This window comes from Anolis sagrei, chromosome 6 (assembly GCF_037176765.1).
Source record: "Anolis sagrei isolate rAnoSag1 chromosome 6, rAnoSag1.mat, whole genome shotgun sequence".
NCBI classification, from domain to species: domain Eukaryota; kingdom Metazoa; phylum Chordata; class Lepidosauria; order Squamata; family Dactyloidae; genus Anolis; species Anolis sagrei.
Window position 1 is genome coordinate 117,881,221 of NC_090026.1, and position 20,196 is coordinate 117,901,416.

Sequence of the window (20,196 nt, forward strand, 5' to 3'; positions counted from 1 at the left end):
GGCAACCATTGGTGGGGGGATGCTGGGAATTACAGCTCAAAAGCAAAAAAGCAACTGGAGGATGAGCTGAGGGTGTCCCCAAAGACATCAGACTAGCCCCCACGTTGGCAATCTTTAGGAAGAGCTTGAAGACCTGGCTATTCTGATGTGCCTTTCCGGAATAGGAATACTCCAGCATTATGTCCCAGAAGCACTTTATTAGAATTTTAAGATTCTCTGCACATTGCACTTGCCCTGAAATCCAACATATCACCTGTCACACCCAGCACTTTTTAATCTGTACCCATTACTTGGCCCGGCCCTAGTTTTTACTGTGTTATGGTGTAATGTTTTGTTGTTATTGCTTTATGTTTTTGATTTGCTTTGAGTTATATTTGTTATGCTGTTGTTGTGTTGAGGCCTTGGCCTGTGTAAGCCGCATTGAGTCCTTCGGGAGATGCTAGCGGGGTACAAATAAAGTTTAATAATAATAATAATAATAATAATAATAATAATAATTTTCAACCTGGGGGCATGTGGGGTACTCCAAATGAATGAACAGCTGGCTTGGAAAAAGATGGAAGTGTTGCCTCTTCGCCAAATAAGGTTGCATTGTGTGCCTGGTTTCAGGAAACATTGGGCTCTCAGACTAAAAGGGAGTGTATTCAAGTTTGCATAAAAAGAAGGCATGCATTGCACATTCATCTCAAGGGTGCATACATTTGCATTTTTTCAGGTGCTAGTTTTTGATGTATACAGTTGAAATAATAGTATATTACATTATATGATGTAATATACTGGGAGGCCCTGGTGGCACAGTAGGTTACCCACTGAGCTGCTGAACTTGCTGACTGAAAGGTTGGTGGTTCAAATCCGAGGAGCAAAGTGTTAGCCACAGGTTCTGCCAACCTAGCAGTTTGAAAACATGTCAATGTGAGTACATCAGTAGGTACCACTTCTGTAGGAAGGTAATGGTGCTCTGAGTGTGATGAAGTAGTAAGAAAACCGCATGGCATTCATGGGGTAACCAGAAGTTCACGGGCAACTTGAAGAATCTTACACACAAAGAGTGCAAAGTCGGGCACATGGTTGTCCTATTAACGGCAAGAGACAGCCAGGCAGGTGTAGTGGTGTGAGCGTCAGATTGTGCCTCTTCCTTCCCCCCAAAGCTCACTCATCACATCACCCCGCAGAAGCCTGCCTCTCACGGTGATTGGTGGGCGAGGCAGCGATTGTGGGCAGAGAAGGAGAAGAAGAGGAGAAAGAGGAGGAGGAGGAGCAGCACCAGCAAAGAAGTAGTAGTAAAGCCGGAGGAGGAGGAGGAGGAAGAGTGGGAGTGGAGTCCGGTTGTGCTGACACGCGCGCGCCTTAGCGAGCCAAGGGAAAGCTGTGCTCCGGGTCCCTGCAATCCGGACTGAACTTCCCCAGAGAGGAGCGGCGAGGAGCGCGTCCCGCGTGGGATCCGGGGAGCGTCCGCACGGCGCCCGTATGTCCCTGCCGCGGGATCGTCGCGGTTTAGGACGCCTTCGGGACCCTGCGCCCCCGTCGCGCGCGGGAGGGAGATGCCGAGCTTTTGGCTCCTCTTCTTCTCGACCTGCTGCTGCTGGATTTGGGGGCTGGTGAGTTTGAGAAACACCTCTTCCCATGCGTGTAGAGTTAAGACAGTTTGACACCGCTTTAATTATTTTCTCCTTGGTTCTCTCTCCCCCAGAGCTTATTGTATAGTATTACTAGCCGTCCCCTGCCATGCGTTGCTGTGGCCCACATGGGGTTTCTGTGTGGGAGGTTTGGCCCAATTCTATCCTTGGTTGGGTTCAGAATGCTCTGTGATTGTAGGTGAACTATAAATCCCAGCAACTACAACTCCCAAATGTCAAGATTCTATTTTCCCCTAACTCCACCAGTGTTCACTTTTGGACATATTGAGTATTCATGTAGAGTTTGGTCCAAATCCATCATTGTTTGAGTCCACAGTGATCTCTGGATGTAGGTGAACTACAACTCCAAAATCAAAGGACACTGCCTACCAAACCCTTCCAGTATTTTCTGTTGGTCATGGGAGAACTGTGTACCAAGTTTGGCTCAATTCCATCGTTGGTGGGGTTCAGAATACTCTTTGACTGTAGGTGAACTATATATCCCAGCAACTACAACTCGCAAAGGACAAAATAATTTTTTTTGAATGAAGGACATACATTGGCCTGATAGGTGTCTTGTGACCAAATTTGGTGTCAATTGGCCCAGTGGTTTTTGAGTTCTGTTAATCCCACAAACGAACAGATAGAGATAGATTATTATTATTTCCAGATCTTGGTGAACTGCATCTCCCATCATCCCTCATCAAAGGCTATACTTCCTAGAGAAAAATAAAATTTCAGTCTAGACCAGGCATGGGCAAACTTGGGCCCTCCAGGTGTTTTGGACTTCAACTCCTACAACTCCTAACAACCTCAGGCCCCTTCCTTTTGGCTGAGGGGGGAAAGGAAAGGGCTCGAGGCTGTTAGGAATTGTGGGAGTTGAAGTCCAAAACACCTGGAAGAAGGGCCCAAGTTGGCCCATGCCTGGTCCAGACACTGCTGGACTGTGCTTCCCATCAGCCCTGACCATTCCTTCGACTGCCTAGGGAAGTATCTTTAGGATCCTCATTCTTGTGATAGTAGATGAACATCAATCTAAAGTACATGGAGACCTACACCCCAGATGTTGTTGGAGTTCACTTCCCATCATTCCTGATTGGCTATACTGGCTAGAGTGGATCGCAGTTACAGTCAAACACCATCTGGAAAGCTAACTGTTTTGCAATCACAACTTTTCCAAGAAGGACAGCCTAATTTATTGTCGAAGGCTTTCATGGCCGGAATCACTGGGTTGTTGTAGGTTTTTTCGGGCTATATGGCCATGTGCTAGAGGCATTCTCTCCTGACGTTTCCCCTGCATCTATGGCAAGCATCCTCAGAGATAGTGAGGTCTGTTGGAACTAGGAAAATGGGTTTATATATCTGTGGAATGACCAGGGTAGGACAAAGAACTCTTGTCTGCTGGAGCTAGGTGTGAATGTTTCAACTGACCACCTTGATTAGCATTTGATGGCCTGGCAGTGCCTGGGGCAATCTTTTGTTGAGAGGTGATTAGATGTCTCTGATTGTTTTCCCTCAGACCTCACTACCTCTGAGGATGCTTGCCATAGATGCAGGCAAAACGTCAGGAGAGAATGCCTCTAGACCATGGCCATATAGCCCGAAAAAACCTACAACAACCCAGTGATTCCAGCCATGAAAGCCTTCGACAATACATTGTTTTCTCTCTGTTGTTTTGCTGTTGTAATTTTAGAGTTTTTTGATACTGGTAGCCAGATTTTGTTCATTTTCATGGTTTCTTCCTTTCTGTTGAAATTGTCCACATATAGCCCAAAAACACCTACGACAACACAGCCTAATATGATATAAATCTAAACTACAGTTTTAAAATTAGGCATCTTGCTTGATTAATTTGGGATTTGAGCGGATGGGAAGGGAAAGAGATTAATTAGAGTGGTAAATATATAATCTAACAGACACAAAGGTCAACTGTGTAGGGAGAGTGACTAAAAATGGACCCACGTTTGGTTGTTTGGAAAGGAATCTACAAGGGTTCGATAGACTGGAAGTAGAGGAAGAAGAGGAGTTCGTTGCACCTTTTTGCATGACAGTCTTGCATGATATCACCCAGAATTCATCTAAGCTATTTCCCCAGTGCTGTTAACTTCTGGAAAGTTTGAGGACGGTCTATACCAAACAGAGAACCAATTAATTATCTTTATGTCACCACCCAAGAAGTGGTCATCCATGCCTTCTACACCAGTCATACTCACACATTGGCTTTCCCCCAGACCACATATATTAAGGATTGCATACTCAAAATTATTTAAAACAACATCGCAGACATCCTCTCATCATACATACCTTTTCTATTTATCATCAAATATTTTTAAAGTGGCCAATGTCTGGTGTTTTCCCACCTCTTTCAATACAAATTTTTAGTTGGGAACAAAAATTCCATTTTGCAGATGTAATTATGAATATGAAAAGAAGATATTGTATATCCATTGGTCTGGATCAAGGATTCTGAACTATATACGGTAGTAAGAGAAAGGCAATGCTATGGTAAAGGTTATGTTTTCTTCATGATGCTTTTTTTTTGTCATGTCAGGAGTGACTTGGGAAACTGCAAGTTGCTTCTGGTGTGAGAGAATTGGCCGTCTGCAAGGACGTTGCCCAGGGGACGCCCGGATGATTTTTGATGTTTTTATCATCCTTGTGGGAGGCTTCTCTCATGTCCCCGCATGAGGAGCTGAAGCTGACAGAGGGAGCTCATCCGCCTCTCCCCGGATTCGAACCTGCGACCTGTCGGTCTTCAGTCCTGCCAGCACAGGGGTTTAACCCACTGTGCCACCGCAGTGAATATGTGATTGGTTCAAATGCCTCCCCATAGCAAGTGAACAAAAAAAAAGCATTAAGCCCTTTTAAGGGCCCTTTCAAATCCCATAATTATAGCACTATGATCCCACTTCAGCTGCCTTGGCTGCATACTGTGGAATCTTGGGATTTGTAGTTTGATGATGCACTAAGGCAGCATTTCTCAACCTAGGGATTGGGACCTGGGGGGGGGGGGGGGAGGGTTGTCAGAGGGGTCGCCAAAGACATCAGAAAACACAGTATTTTCTGTTGGTCATTGGGCTTCTGTGTGGGAAGTGTGGCCCAATTCTATTGTTGGTCAGGTTCAGAATGCGCTTTGATTGTAGGTGAACTATAAATAACAGCAACTACAACTCCCAAATGTCAATGTTTATTTCCCCCAAACTCCACCAGTGTTCACATTTGGGCATGTTGAGTATCTGCGCCAAGTTTGGTCCAGATCCATCATTGTTTGAGTCCACAGTGCTCATCCTGTAGGTGAACTACAACTCCAAAGACAATCAGAAAACACAGTATTTTCTGTTGGTCATTGGGGTCCTGTGTGGGAAGTGTGGCCCAATTCTATTGTTGGTGGGGTTCAGAATGCGCTTTGATTGTAGGTGAACTATAAATCCCAGCAACTACAACTCCCAAATGTCAATGTCTATTTCCCCCAAATTCCACCAGTGTTCACATTTGGGCATGTTGAGTATCTGCGCCAAGTTTGCTCCAGATCCATCATTGTTTGAGTCCACAGTGCTCTCTGGATGTAGGTAAACTACAACTCCAAAACTCAAGGTCAATGCCCAGCAGACCTTTCCAGTATTTTCTGTTGGTCATAGGAGTTCTGTGTACCAAGGTTGGTTCAATTCAATTGTTGGTGGAGTTCAAAATGCTCTTTGATTGTAGGTTAACTATCAATCCCAGCAACTACAACTCCCAAATGACAAAAACAATCCCTTCAACACCACCAGTATTCAAATTTGGACATCTTGGGTATTTGTGCTAGTGAATTAAAATACATCCTGCATATCAGATATTTACATTACGATTCATAACAATAGCAAAATTATAGTTATAAAGTAGCAATGAAAACAATATTATGGTTGGGGGTCACCACAACATGAGGGTATTAAGGGGTCACGGCATTAGGAAGGTTGAGGAACACTGATCTAGTGCCTCAGGTGCCATTGCAGACTGGGTTATTGTGTAATCTTTGAAGGAGCTATCTCAGGTCCTGGACCTATTTGAGGGATAGGGTTCGGTGCTTTAAATAAACACCTTTCAAATTTCAACAAGAACCTAGAATGCATTCCTCACATCTACTGACATTAAAGTCACCAGTTGCCACTGTGCACTAGCCTTAAAAATAGTGTTGGGACAGAAAGCTAGTAATTATTAGTCATTTGCTCCAGATGCAGAATTCTTTTTCAACGATGCAGAGAGGTGGAGGTTGGAGGCAGAGCAAGTGTGTTCCTTTTGAACTCCCTGCTTACCTCCATTGCCTCATTGTGTTTCATGCTGCGACCTTCCTTTTTCAAAAAGGTTTTTGTACAATTTCTTTCATAATTTACTATCCCCCTCCCCCAACCCCAAGTAGATGTTTGACAGAAGTCTGTGTGGCCGATACACATGTGGAAGCATCACAGAAAAAAATCAGTATGTTGCCACAAGTCCGTTGCAAGAATAAGGTCCTTGGAAAATGGGACATCATTTGCATAATAGAGTCTTAGCTATTTCCGCCTTTCCTTGGTACATTAATTGCAACCGTTAAACAATTTAACATTTAAAAATAATTTTATAGCATTAACAGTTAGTACTATATTGTCATAGTTTTAATGGCTATCTTGTAGTTAACTTCATTAGTTGGTGGTATTACTATTACAAGGATCCCCCGATGGCGCAGCAGGTTGAGCTGCTGAGCTGCTGAACTTGCTGACTGAAAGGTTGGCAGTTTGAATTTAGGGAGTGGGGTGAGCTCCTGCTGTTAGCCCCAGCTTCTGCCAACCTAGCAGTTCAAAAACATGCAAATGTGAGTAGATCAATAGGTATAGCTTTGACAGGAAAATAATGGCACTCCATGTAGTCATGCTGCCCATATGACCTTTGAGGCATCTAAGGACAATGCTGGCTCTTCAGCTTAGAAATGGAGATGAGCAACACCCCCCAGAGTCAAGCACAACTAGGGGGGAAACCTTTACCTTTTATTACTGTTACTGTTATCTGTGTTTTGTGTAAAATTCATAACGATTTGCAAGAATGGGTTTTCCCTATATGTCAATTGAACATTGCTTGATTTTGTTATGTTGTTTTGTCATTTCAAGTCAATTCTGATTTGTGGTGACCCTAAGACAAATCTGTCGTGAGGATTTTCTGAAGCTAAGAATGTGTGTCTTGTCCAAGATCACCTGGTAGGTTTTGACCAAATGGAGGTTTGAATCCTGTTCTCCACAGCTCAATAAAAATAAAATAGAATAGCTTTTAACTTTGGTTTCATATATATGTAGATCTGCACTTTCCCAAAAGAAAAAGCAATCTGAAATGTTCCACTATGGCATGTTGTCTTCGTATTACTCCGCTATTTCAGGCAAAAGAAGAGTTCTACACAGTCCCAAATCATAGAATCAAAGAGTTGGAAGAGATCTCATGGACTATCCAGTCCAACCCCCTGCCAAGGAGCAGGGAAATCACATTCAAAGCACTCCTGACAGATGGCCATCCAATCTCTGTTTATAAACCTCCAAAGAAGGAGCCTCCACCACACTCTGAGGCAGAGGGTTCCACTGCTGAACAGCTCTCACAGTTAGGAAGTGCTTCCTAATGTTCAGGTGGAATCTCCTTTCCTGTCATTTGAAGCCATTGTTCTGTGTCCTAGTCTCCAGGGCAGCAGAGAACAAGCTTGCTCCCTCCTCCCTATGACTTCCCCTCACATCTTGATACATGGGCATCATGTCTCCTTTCAGCCTTCTCTTCTGCAGGCTAAGCATGCCCAGCTATTTAAGCCACTCCTCATAGGGCTTGTTCTCCAGACCCTTGATCATATTTTTATTATTCCATTTTCATAGGGAACTCATCTTAGTGCAGAAAGGAAAAATCCTCCTGTGGAGCTCCATATCAGATATGAATCTAAAGGCTCATACTCAGAAAGATCAGCCTTAGGCAGAGCAATTCATCTACTTCAAGCAACTGATGTTGAAAGCTTCTTGACCCTTGTCTCATGCAGCAAAATATCTGACCTTCAACTTCATTGTGAAGACACTTTTGTTGACCACAGTTATGCTTGTTGTCAAAAGATAAGAGCCAAGCTCCAATCTCTTCAAATTCCGGCTGTTAGGAATTGTGGGAGTTGAAGTCCAAAACACCTGGAGGGCCAAAGTTTGCCCATACCTGCCCTAGACAGCAAACAATAATTGGATCAGTTACTATTCTTAAATAAATAAATACAATTTATCATTCTGTTTAATAATACAATGCTTCCCTTTCTTTGGTCTGTCTGTCAGTGCCTGGCACAGTCAGAATGTGTACCTCAAATAATTCCTGATGCTTTAAAACATATGAAGGTCGAATGAAAAGTAATGCCTCCACCTTCATAACTCCTCAACAGATGGTAGTACTAGTATGCGGCATGTACAGGCTTGTTCAGTAGATTTTCCTCTACAGTTCCATTTTGGCGGGAAGCCTTAGCATTGAATGGTTGTGTTGTTAAAGTGTGAAGTATGGAACCCTGCACAGACGGTTGGTCAATGTGACTTAAACAACGTGCAGTCATTGAATTCTTGACAACAGATGGTGCCACCCCAAAGGAGATTCATCAGAGAATGCAAGCTGTTTATGGTGATGTGTTGATGTGTGTACTGTACGTTGCTGGGTGAGTAAGTTTAAAGATGTTGTGGTGGGAACATCTGACTTGTGTGACAAACAAAGAATTGGATGTCCTGTGACAGCAACCACTGAGTTTCACAAGCAAAAGGTTGACAGATTGATTCAGGACAATCGTCGTATCCCTCAGAGAGAAATTTCAAGCATAATCGGCATTTCACAAGAACGTGTGGGTCACATTATTGCTTTGCTTGGCTATCGGAAGATCTGTGCATGATGGGTACCCAGGATAAGAGAACTGTGAGGCCCTGGTTGTGGAAACAGAGTGTCAACTTCTTCCATGATAGCTTCAGAAAACTTATTCATCGTTGGCAGAAATGTAGCCAATTGTCTGACGATTATGTGGAAAAGTGAAAAGTGGTCATTAAAGAGCACATTCTAAGGATGATTTCTTAAAATATTCCCATCCAAACCCAAGTAACGAAGGTGGAGGCATTACTTATCATTCAACCCTCATGTATATATAGTGTTCCCTCACCTATTGCGGAGCTTCCATTCCAAGAACCCTTGCGATATGTGAAAAACCGCGATATAGGGGCGCTATACTGTATATGTACAGTATAGCTCTGCCCACTTCTCTCTCCCTTCCTCCCTCTCTCTTCCTCTTTGAAAAACCACAAAACAGTGAGTCCGCGGTTAGCAAACCATGAAGCAGTGAGGGAACACTGTATATGGTCATCCTGTCACCACACAAGGCACTATGGTCAAACGCAAAATGATGTAGGAGAGCAGTCACTAGATCGCCAGACTATACCTATTTAAAATGAAATGTAGCCATGGATTGGAAGAGTCGACCAATCTGCTCAGGGCAGCAGGTTTTATTTTCATCTTTTTTCAATTACTTTTTGAGGTTTGAATGTCCAGAATCCCCTGGCTATGCTGGCTGGGGATCTTGGGATCTGAAACCTGAAAATAACTTTTCTGTCTCTCAGCATTTTTCGATATCCTTTTTTCAGCTCCTGAGAATGGCAACAAGGGAGGGATATTTCTGTCAGAAAAATGCTGATGAAGGAACGGTTAAACATCCCCAGCCCTATATAAACGTGTAGCTTAAGCCTTAATAAAACTTTGTTTCTACTGACGATTAGGGCTGAGGGAGAAGGAAATACTGGAAAAGAAAAATAATGTATTTTTTTAAACAAGGATTGAAAATTTTTTTCTGTGTCAGGAACAACTTGAAAAATTGCAAGTCGCTTCTGGTGTGAAAGAATTGGCCATCTGCAAGGATGTTGCTCAGGGGGCACTTGATGTTTTACCATCCTGTGGGAGGCTTCTGTCATGTCCCCACATGAGAAACTGGAGCTGACAGATGGGAACTCACCCTGCTCCCCAGATTTGAACCGAAACACCGACCTTCAGGTCAGCAGTTCAGTGGCACAATTGTTTAATGCATTTCACCTCCACTGTTCCTAAGACCAAGGTAGGATCATAGTATAAGACTTTATTGAGGGAGAATATTCCAAATGTGGAAGGAAAGGGCAATTTTTTCAGACAGAATGAGCTTTCTGGATGGCAAATAGAGAGTAAAGGAGAGAGTAAAAGTCACTGTTAAAAATGGGAAAGTATAGACAGACAGATAAGGTGTTACATCTTTCTAAATACTTACATGGTGGGTGGAGGAATAGATTAAAAAACAGGCAGGATCTGGAAAGGATAAAGTGAAAATAATCATTAATCCCATTTCCGATGTTCTAAGGATACTTCTTGCATGATAAAAAAAAAACCTGTTACGAGTCCTTTTTGTATTAGTGACATGTATAACAGTGGTAAAACATGTCATTCAAGCCCTTACCAGAAAAATGTCTAGAATGGATGTGTCAAATTCAAGGCCAGGGGCGAGATCCAGGCCATTTCATGTGGCCCTCCAGATGTTGAACTACAACTCCTGTATTCCTTATCATTAGACATCATGACTACAGCTGATGGGAGTTGGGATACAATAACATCCGGTAGGCTGCAGTTTGTTCTGTTTAGTCAGGATTGTGGAATTTGAATTTAGATACAAGGCTTGGGTGGGTGATATGATGATGTCTGGGATTAAAATGTCCTTAATCTTTCCCCAACATCAGAACCACAAGTGTTGTTGAGTTGCAATTCCCCTTACACCCAGTTTGCATGGCAAATAATCAAAAGTGATGGGAATTGTCATTCAGTAACCTCTGGTGATACAAATTGGGTAAAAACTAAATATCACCACAACTACTCTGTGTGTGTGTGTGTGTGTGTGTGTGTGTGTGTGTAGTTGGCCCTCTATACTATGGATTTTTCATCCATTGATTCAATGGCCCTTTGAAGGCAATCCTAAGGTTGATGTGGACCTCCATGAAAATTGACACCCCAGCTCTAAAAGAACACTCTCATAGTTTCCAAAAGTGGCTGTATTGATCTTAAACAAGGAGAGGAAGGGAAAGAATCTTGCCTTCCCTTTAGACATTGGTTCCCAATTTGTGGTCAGTGGACCACCAGCGGTCTGCAAGAACTAAAATATGGTCCATGGCCTCACAGTTACTACACTGTTGCAACTAGAGTAGCTGGTCTCGCAAAACCCTGTTGTAGTGTGAAGGCTTATTAAATATGGTTTGCTGTGGGCGAGCAGATGGTGGCATCTGAGGACAACAGGCTCCTCAGCTTGGAAATGTACCAGAGCACCTCTTTATGCCCAGAGTTGTGCACCACCTCCAGAAAGCCAGAGATGAAAGGGGAAGCCTTTACCTTTATTCTGTGTATTTGTATGATATTGATATTCCACTGTATTAAGGCATTGAATGTTTGCCTATCTGTGTATGTTGTAATCTGCTCTGAGTTCCCTCGGGGAGATAGAGCAGAATATAAATGAAATGTATTATTATTATTATTATTATTATTATTATTATTATTATTGGATGGCATATGTTCTGTATCAGAAACTAGAGCCAATGTGGTCTATCCAATGCAGTTTTCTGAATTGGCACCCCAAATAACCAAACCAAATCTAAAGTTGACCAAAACCTGATTCGTAATCCTTTTGGTACTAATGTTGGAGAGTGTTGCACTCCAGGAAAAAGCCCTCTGACTTTAAAACACACCACACGATGAGTGAAGAAACAAATCCTCTTTTATTGAAGCTTAGTAAATAGCCAGTAAAAATAAATGCTTCTAAGGAAATAAGAAGGTTCCAAAAAGTAATAAGTAATAAGTCAGTAAAATGCAGTAACACAAAGCAATGTCCACACAAGATATAAAAGCAGTTCTAAGGCTGTGTTTATCCAGGCAGAAATCAACAGGAAGCAAAGATAATCCAAAAGGCTAAAATTCTCCACATGGACAAGACCCCATGAACAGGATTTCCATGGCACATGAACTTGATTTCCAAACGATGCCTGATCTAACAGGTTTTCCCTTGAAGCAAACCTTATATCCCCAAGCCCAGAAACTGGTTTCGCTTCCCCCCTCACTTGCCCCTTATCTGACGAAGTCTTTCGGAGCAATGTAAACACTGAGTTTGCTGTCGATCCTGGCTGATCTCCAGCCACCTATCCTTCAACTCCCTATCTGGCTGCTCATTAAAATTTCCAGGTGTCAGATTGTTTTTTTTTTTGTAAACCCAAATCTTGAGAGCTCACAGAAAGTGGGAGTAAACCATCATCCCTAGGCTCAGCAGGAATATGTTCATGAGAAACTGCCCTTTTTACTGGGGCCTCACTGTCATTGTCTGTATGAAAATCATTGACCAAACCATCTCCATCTTTCACTTCAGCCTCAGCCTTGGCACCATCATTACTCACATCATAAGCCTTCCTTTTTGGAAGACGCCTGTGCGTGAGTTTTTTTTAATATGTGGAGGTCAGTGCACAACTGATCAACACACAGTCTTCACAGAGTGAGGTTCCACTGGTGGTGTAGTTTAACACAATGACCGTGGCTTCTCAGTCTGTTGCAGCCTTCTTCCGCCTTCGCAGCCGTTGTAACATGTACCATGTTATCCTCTGCTTGCTCCGCCATTAAGGTCTTTGGGTCTTCGGACTGTGCTTGGTCTGGAACCTCCCCCGCGGCCACTCCTGGGAAGTCGCCCTAGGGCTGAGAACGGCGGTCAACAAATGCAGTAAATAAATAAAATAAATAAGTGCATGACTCCAGTTGTTGTGCCCGCAGGTTCATCGGAACATGCAAGTCCCCTCACCACGACAAGGTGACAGTCCATCGAGGGGGCATCATAAGCATCATGATCCTGAAACACAAACACAGGCTGATTCCCAACAGAGGGTGGTCCCTGGTCAAAGTGGTGCCAGGCCAAGTGGTTCCTGGTCAAAAAACAGTGGTTGGGAACCACTGTTCTAAAAACTAGGATAAAAGACTAAGTTTTTAAAAATAGATTTAAAGCCCAAAGAAATACACTGAGAGCAGATCACCATGTTCACTGTGTCAGGATCAGAGTGTCCATGAGTTAAATATGACTTTTTCAAGCCGTAAAAAACTGTTCGCATCCTGAATTCATACTGGTTTTGTTTGTATTCCTTGCGTAAGTTTGCTTGCCACTTTTCTTTGGATACTTACACTGTATTTTAAACGTTCAGCTGGAGCTTGATGTTCTTGCAATTCTAAAAAATTGGAGACTGGAAAAAAAGCTCATGAGTAAAGGGGTAAATGTCTAATTCGTAATCCTTTTGGTACTAATGTTGGAGAGTGGTCTTTGGTCAAGTGGTCCTTGATCAAAAAAAAAAGTTGGGAACCACTGCTTTAGGCTCAGGCAAACGTAGAGTGCTGCAGCCTCTCCTAGCCTGTTTGTTCTTACCCATCAATAACCTTTATAATCTTGATCATCTTGCATGCCCCAGTTTATAATCTGTGAAATGTTGGAGAGTATAATGGATTTTTCTTCCTCCTTCTCCCCATCCACCGAGAGGGACATCTGTAAAATCCAATGGCCCCCAGGACACCTTTCCTTATGGATCAAAGAACTATGCCTTAAAGTAGATATTGTGAATCACTGCATTTCTGCTTAATTCATGCATCCAGTTGGGAACACATTGATGGATTTGACAGTCATTCTCTGTTCTGTCAGGAACCACCTGTTATTAACTCAACTTGATAAATGTGCCTCCTAAAATGTTAGTTTGCTGTCAGATTGTTTTGTCTCTGGGAGTGATTTTAGTCCTGTTGAATCTTAATAATGACAATTTAACTAATGATGCCCCATGGCTTGTAGCACCAATCTTTACCCCCTACTTACTGAAATGACTGTTTGGTAAATATGTGAAAGGAAAGGTCTCCAAATCCCTAAACTCAGTACGATGAACTCAGCCTCAGGGTAATGTTAGATCACACAGTGCCCCAAGGCATCCTGTTTCCTCATATGTGCACAAAAATTAAACTGGTTCATTTGCTAGGAAACAAAGTCTCTTACACAATATGACATGCAAGGAATATTCAGAAAGGGAACATAATCCAAATCATGCAGTAGTCATTGGCCACAGCTGATACCTCGCTGGAGAGAATCTTTGCAGAATCACTGTTTAGAGAAGACTGAAATATTTGAAACAGAAAGGATTCTGAAGAAAGAAGTGATGTTTAGTCTCCTTCTCAGCAAACAGTTCCATTGGGATTTGCAATTCACTGGTAGTGTACAAAATGTAGTGTTTATTCTGGAACTTCTATTATAATCAATCATAAGAGGAACTGAGCCATCCATTTCAAATTAGTAAATAAAGACACATACCTGGAGAAAGAAGATAGTGTTAGGAATTGTCTGCATCCTTTTTCCCAGCCAAGCACTTAGGAAGGAATTCAGCAGTGCTTAGGACAGCAAGGATGGAGAGTTTGCAGAGTCTATACCCAAATGTGATAGGTGTTGTAGTCCAACAATATCTGGAGTTTGCACACAGAGTCTGTGGCAGGTAGAGACGGGAAATCTGTGGCCCTTTAGATGTTGCTCTTCAGCATTGGATGTAGTCTGGCCTCTGGAAGTTCTCCATGCAAGGTAAAGTTTCTAATGCTATTTCTGATTATGATAAACATGCTATTTGGAGCCTGGAAAAGTTTTTAATTGAGATTAATGTAAAGGTTTTCCCCTGACATTAAGTCCAGTCATGTCTGACTCTGGGGGGCTGATGCTCATCTCCATTCCTAAGCCAGAGCCCACGTTGTCTGTAGACACCTCCCAAGGTCATGTAGCCAGGATTACTGCATGGAGCACCATTACCTTCCCACTGGAGCGGTACCTATTGATCTACTCACGTTTGCATGTTTTCGAACTGCTAGGTTGGCAGAAGCTGGGGTTGGCAGCGGGAGCTCACACTGCTTCCTGTATTAGAACTTGCAACCTTTCAGTCAACAAGTTCGGCAGTTCAGCGGTTTAGCCCACTGCACCACTGGGGGCTCCTTAATTGAGATTAGTTCTAGTCTTTTGCTCATTGAATGTTTTGCATAGAATACTAGCTCTGACTTGCAGACTGGAAAAAACATATCTAAACTGGAACTCTGGTTGCAGACTAGGAAGGTGTATGTTCAGGAACTTCAGGGATATGGGTGAAGCTTTAGAGCCACTTCTCTGAGGTTTGATTTACGCTGCCCTGTATCCCAAGATCTGATCCCAGATTAAAGCACATAATCTGGGATCAGATCCTGGGATATAGGGCAGTGTAGATAGAGCCTCAGAGAGTAAAAGTTCTTTTGAAACCAATGATGTTTACTTCTAAGTTGATAGGTATAAAATTGCAATGTTGTTGAGATACTTTTTGAGTATTATTTCCAGCTAAATAGAGGAGAAGGAGAAAAATTCAGACTGGGTAGACTAAAGACTGTGAAAAGGAGTTTCTTTTTCAGAGGATATGTTAACTGAGATAGTTTGGTAATTAACAAAAGGAGGAATAGAATAGCCTTCATGTGACACTATATTTTTTCCATTAAAGCCAGCCTTCCATATTCACTGTGGTTAGTAATAAAGGACTCCCATGAAAGTGTAAAACCCACAAATTGAAAGCCTGCCATTTTTTAAAAAAAACTGTAGAGAACATTTCTTTAGGAATCTCTAGGGCCCTTCCACACAGCTTTATATCCTAGAATATCAAGGCAAAAGATCCCACAATATGTGCTTTGAACTGGCATGTCTTAATCCACACTTGGATAATGTGGGATTTCCTGCCTTGATATTCTGGGATATAGGGCTGTGTGGAAGGGCCCTAGGTCTGCCAACACAACTCTATGGTCAACTTTTGGTGGACATTGAAGGATCTAGGGATTCCTCGAGCTGTTCTCTTTAGGAATCTCTAGTTCAGGCACGGGCAAACTTTGGCCCTCCAGGTGTTTTGGACTTCAACTCCCACAATTGTGGGAGCTGAATTTCAAAATACCTGGAGGGCTGAAGTTTGCCTATGCTTGCTCTAGATCAGTGGTTCTCAACCTGTGGGTCCCCAGGTGTTTTGGCCTACAACTCCCAGAAATCCCAGCCAATTTATCACCTGTTAGGATTTCTGGGAGTTGAAGGCCAAAACACCTGGGGACCCACAAGTTGAGAACCACTGCTCTAGATTCTCCAGTGTGACCTGATGGTCAACTTCCAGCACCAGAAGACCTATAGATTCCTAGAGATAACATGGCAATCAAATCCGCATGTAATCAAATCCACAAAACCTGCAAATGTAAAGGCCTGTTATCATATGTTATCATATTAAAATTCAAGCATTCAGATTCTTCAGGCAGAGCAGTTGATTTTCCTTTCCTACCACAAAGGTGAGCAATGTAACCCCTGATTACAAAAATGTATGTTTCCTTGGTTTGCGGCTATTCTATTTACTGGAAAGGCTGCAGGTCACTCCAATCAATGTGGAGTTGGAGTGTGTCTGTGGTGTCTTGTGATTGTCACCTGGAGTTGCATTGTTCCCTTTGAAATATTCATGGCGTGAATCAATTCTAGGACTATTGCTCAGGAGAACCCAGTGTTTCAGCTAGCAGACATGCTGAACAACAATGTTGGATTTGAAGGCCAGCTTTTCAGACTGCTGTGTGCTGAAAATGTGATAAATGTAGCATGGTACCTGAGAGGATGGAGCTGTGAACCAGAAAGCCTTTGATTTGCCTCTTAACTTTACTACGAATTCCCACTGTGATTTTAGGCAAGCCATTCTCTCTATTTTAAATGGAATTTTTCAAATCAAACACTGAAGGGGGGAAAAGAAATAGAAGGCAAAGAATATGCATGTGGGTTAGACATGGAGGAGCCCCCGGTGGCACAGTGGGTTAAACTGCTGAGCTGCTAAACTTGTTGACTGAAGGGTGACAGGTTCGAATCTGGGGAACGGTGTGAGCTTCCACTGTCAGCCCCAGCTTCTGCCAACCTAGCAATTTGAAAACATGCAAATGTGAGAAGATTAATAGGTACTGCTCTAGCAGGAAGGTAATGGCACTCCATGCAGTCATGCTGGCCATGTGACCATGGAGGTGTCTACGGACAACACAGGCTCTTCAGCTTAGAAATGGAGATGAGCACCAACCCCCAGAGTTGGACACGACTGGACTTAATGTCAGGGGAAAATTTTACCTTTACCTTAGACATATATAATAATATAAATTGATTGTGTGACCCTATATCTTTTTGTTGATACCTGTACAATATACATTGATAAGTATTATTCCATTATCTGGGGTGAGGCCACCAGGAGGCAGTAGAGAGAGAAGGATAGTCCATTGTATGGGGGTGGAGGATGGGTTGAAGGAATAGAACCATTTCCCAGTGTTTTCATGTTATTTCCCCCACTCATGTCCCTGTCATGGAAACAACCCTAGTTTATGACATGGGAAGTGGGGAGGGGGAATAATCAGCAAAAACGGGGAAATTGTGTTCCTCCTCCAACTCCTCCCCTGTAAAATGGACTATCCTTCTCTCTCTAGCACCCCCTTGTGGCCTCCGCCTAGATAATGGAACAGATTAATGAATCTTCTGACTCTGAAAGATAGGTCATGAACCTTTCCAACCTAGGAGCTTAACTCTTCTTTAAAAACTGCAGCGAAGGTACCAGGATCCAACCACAGTTAACTATCAGAGAACATGAAAGCATGTGAATATAATTTTAAAGCAGATATGCATCTACAAATGACAAATATTTTCCACTAGAAAATCAGTACACTCATAACATCTCTAACTACCAAGGTCAGAATAACAGCTGACGTCATATATATCAGAGAAGCATTATGTGTATTTCATTGGGCGACCTGTTATCTCATGACTGGAGACCAACTTCCTCAACTTGTTCTATCAGAATAATCTCCATTCAAATGGAAATCAGCTCTTTAATAACCATCTGCTGTCACTCGCCACCAGTTTAAGCAAGTTTTTCCTCTAGACTTCAAAGTATTTTGAGGATGTCTCAATATCTCATCTAAAATCAAAATGATCTGTTCTAAGACTAATAGTTGTTTTCAAAGCCAAAGCAGTCAAAACAACATCTGCCACTTATGTGATAGACCTCTTGTAACTTTTGGGAGGAGAAAAACAACAACCAGATCTAGCTGTGCTAAGAGTGGGGGAAGAAATCCAAAGTCAAACAATATTTTTATTCAGACCAACCAAAATGCTCTGTGCAAGACTTTGCATTCTGTAGCAATCTTCAGTCTCTAGATGATGCACCCAAAACAGCGGGGGAATAAAAGAGAAGTCCCAGAATTAGGCTAGATAAGTGTTTCTCAACCTTCCTAATGCTGCAACCCCTTAATACAGTTCCTCATGTTGTGATGATCCCCATCCATTCAATTATTTTAGTTGCTACTTCATAACTGCCATTTTGGCTACTGTTATGAATTACAATGTAAATATCTGATATGCAGGATGTATTTTCATTCACTGGGCCAATTTGGCACAAATACACGATACACCCAAATTTGAATACTGGTGGGGTTGGGGAGGGGGATTGATTGTCATTTGGGAGTTGTAGTTGCTGGGATGTGTAGTTCACTTACAATCAAAGAGCATTCTGAACTCCACCAACAGTGGAATTGAACCAAACTTGGCACACAGAACTCCCATGACCAACAGAAAATACTGGAAGGGTTTGGTGGGCATTGACCTTGAGTTTTGGAATTGTAGTTCACCTACTTCCAGAGAGCACTGGACAAGGACAGATCTGGACCAAACTTGGCACATATACTCAGTGGAGTTTGGGGAAATTAGACCTTGACATTTGGGAGTTGTAGTCGCTGGGATTTTGATTTCATCTACAATTGAAGAGCATTCCGAACCCCACCAACAATAGAATTGGGCCAAACTTCCCACACAGTGTTGGGGTTTGTGAATGTAAAATAAGCAGAAGCTTTACCACTGTTTTTGAACCAAGATATACTCTGCAGTATAATAATGTGTCACTCAGATACCAAATGAGAGACTCCCTCCTGGGCACACAGAAGACTGGGCGACTTGGAAGGCACTGAACAGACTGCGCTCTGGCACCACGAGATGCAGAGCCAACCTTGAGAAATGGGGCCACAAAGTGGAATCCACGACATGCGGAAAAGAGCAAACCACTGACCACCTGCTGCAATGCACCCTGAGCCCAGCCACATGCACAATGGAGGACCTTCTTGCAGCAACACCGGAAGCACTCCAAGTGGCCAGATACTGGTCAAAGGACATTTAACCAACTACCAAACTCACAAGTTTTGTATTTGTCTGTTTCTTTGCTTTGTTCTGTTAGAAATTTAATATAATTTGACTGGTTGCTCTAACACGACAAATAAATACTCAGATTTGTGTAACAAGTAACAGTAACTTTACTTCAGTTCAAAAAGCCCAACAGAGCAACAATATATACATCAGTCTCTTTGAATTCTTACAGAGAACGGAGGGAATAAACAGTCCTTTTTAATATGCTCCATGCCTTAGAAATGATCAGGCTCCAGAGAGTTAGCAGCCATTTCCTCCCTAGCTGTTTCCAGTCAGCACTCTCTTCACTGACCAAGGTGAAAGTGGCAGTTAAAGCTGTTTCTTTTATTAGCAAGCCAGAGACAGCAGCCAATCAGAATCCTGGTTCCTGGCATGCTCAGCCAATCAGCTGCCGGCACATGTCTTTCCAGTCAACTCATTCCATCATGGTATTTCTTACAAATCTTACAAATTCTTACAGTTTTGTATTTCTTACAAATTCTTAGTTTTAAAATGCTAGGGGTCACCTGTATGTGAAATCAATATCATTTAAGACAGGTTCTTCTATTACTTTCACAGGTGAATAGCATTCACCCAGAATGCAGATTTTATTTGGAACTTGAAAAAGAAGAAATAAGGTGTATGGAGCTCTTAAGGAATGCCAAAACAGTGGGATTTAAAGGTAAGACCATGTAATGTGAAAATGATAATGCAGTATGGGTCTGTGTTGATGTTTCTGTGTTCAGTTGATTGCTCAGAAATGTGACACATAACTTCCAATTGCCTTAAATCAGTCAGAACCACTAGAACTAGTCCTCTACAATCCCAGACTCACTGGGTGCATCTGCAGTGTAGAATTAATGTATTCTAAGACTTTATTGTTGAAGGCTTTCATTGCCAGAATTACTGGGTTACTGTGAATTTTCCAAGCTGTATGGCCATGTTCCAGAAGCATTCTCTCCTGACATTCACCCACCTATGGCAGGCATCCTCAGAGGTTGTGAGGTCTGTTGGAAACTAAGTGGGGTTTATATATCTGTGTCATGTTCAGGGTGGGAGAAAGAACTCTTGTCTACTTGACACAACTGTGAATGTTGCAGTTGGCCATCTTGATTGGGGGAATCCTTTGTTGGGAGGTGTTTGGTGGCTAATTTTCCATGACTCAGCACTATGGAATCCTGGGATGTGTAGTTTGGTGAGGCACTAATACTCTTTGTCTGTGAAGGTGAAAGACTTTGTAAAATTACAACTCTCAGGACTGCATAGCATTGAGCCATGGCAGTAAAAGTGGTGTCA

At 42.5% G+C, this 20,196-nt stretch overlaps 1 protein-coding gene across 1 annotated transcript in view; it reads left to right on the forward strand.

Moving 5' to 3' along the window:
* Nucleotides 1-1,199: 1,199 nt before the first annotated feature.
* VIPR2 (vasoactive intestinal peptide receptor 2) overlaps nucleotides 1,200-20,196 on the forward strand; it is a 61,023-nt gene continuing 42,026 nt past the window's right edge. The window contains exons 1-2 of the mRNA XM_060782566.2: nucleotides 1,200-1,598; nucleotides 19,480-19,582. Of these exons, the coding sequence (XP_060638549.2) occupies nucleotides 1,542-1,598; nucleotides 19,480-19,582 (160 nt within the window). The 5' untranslated portion in view covers nucleotides 1,200-1,541. The remainder of the gene's footprint in view (nucleotides 1,599-19,479; nucleotides 19,583-20,196) is intronic.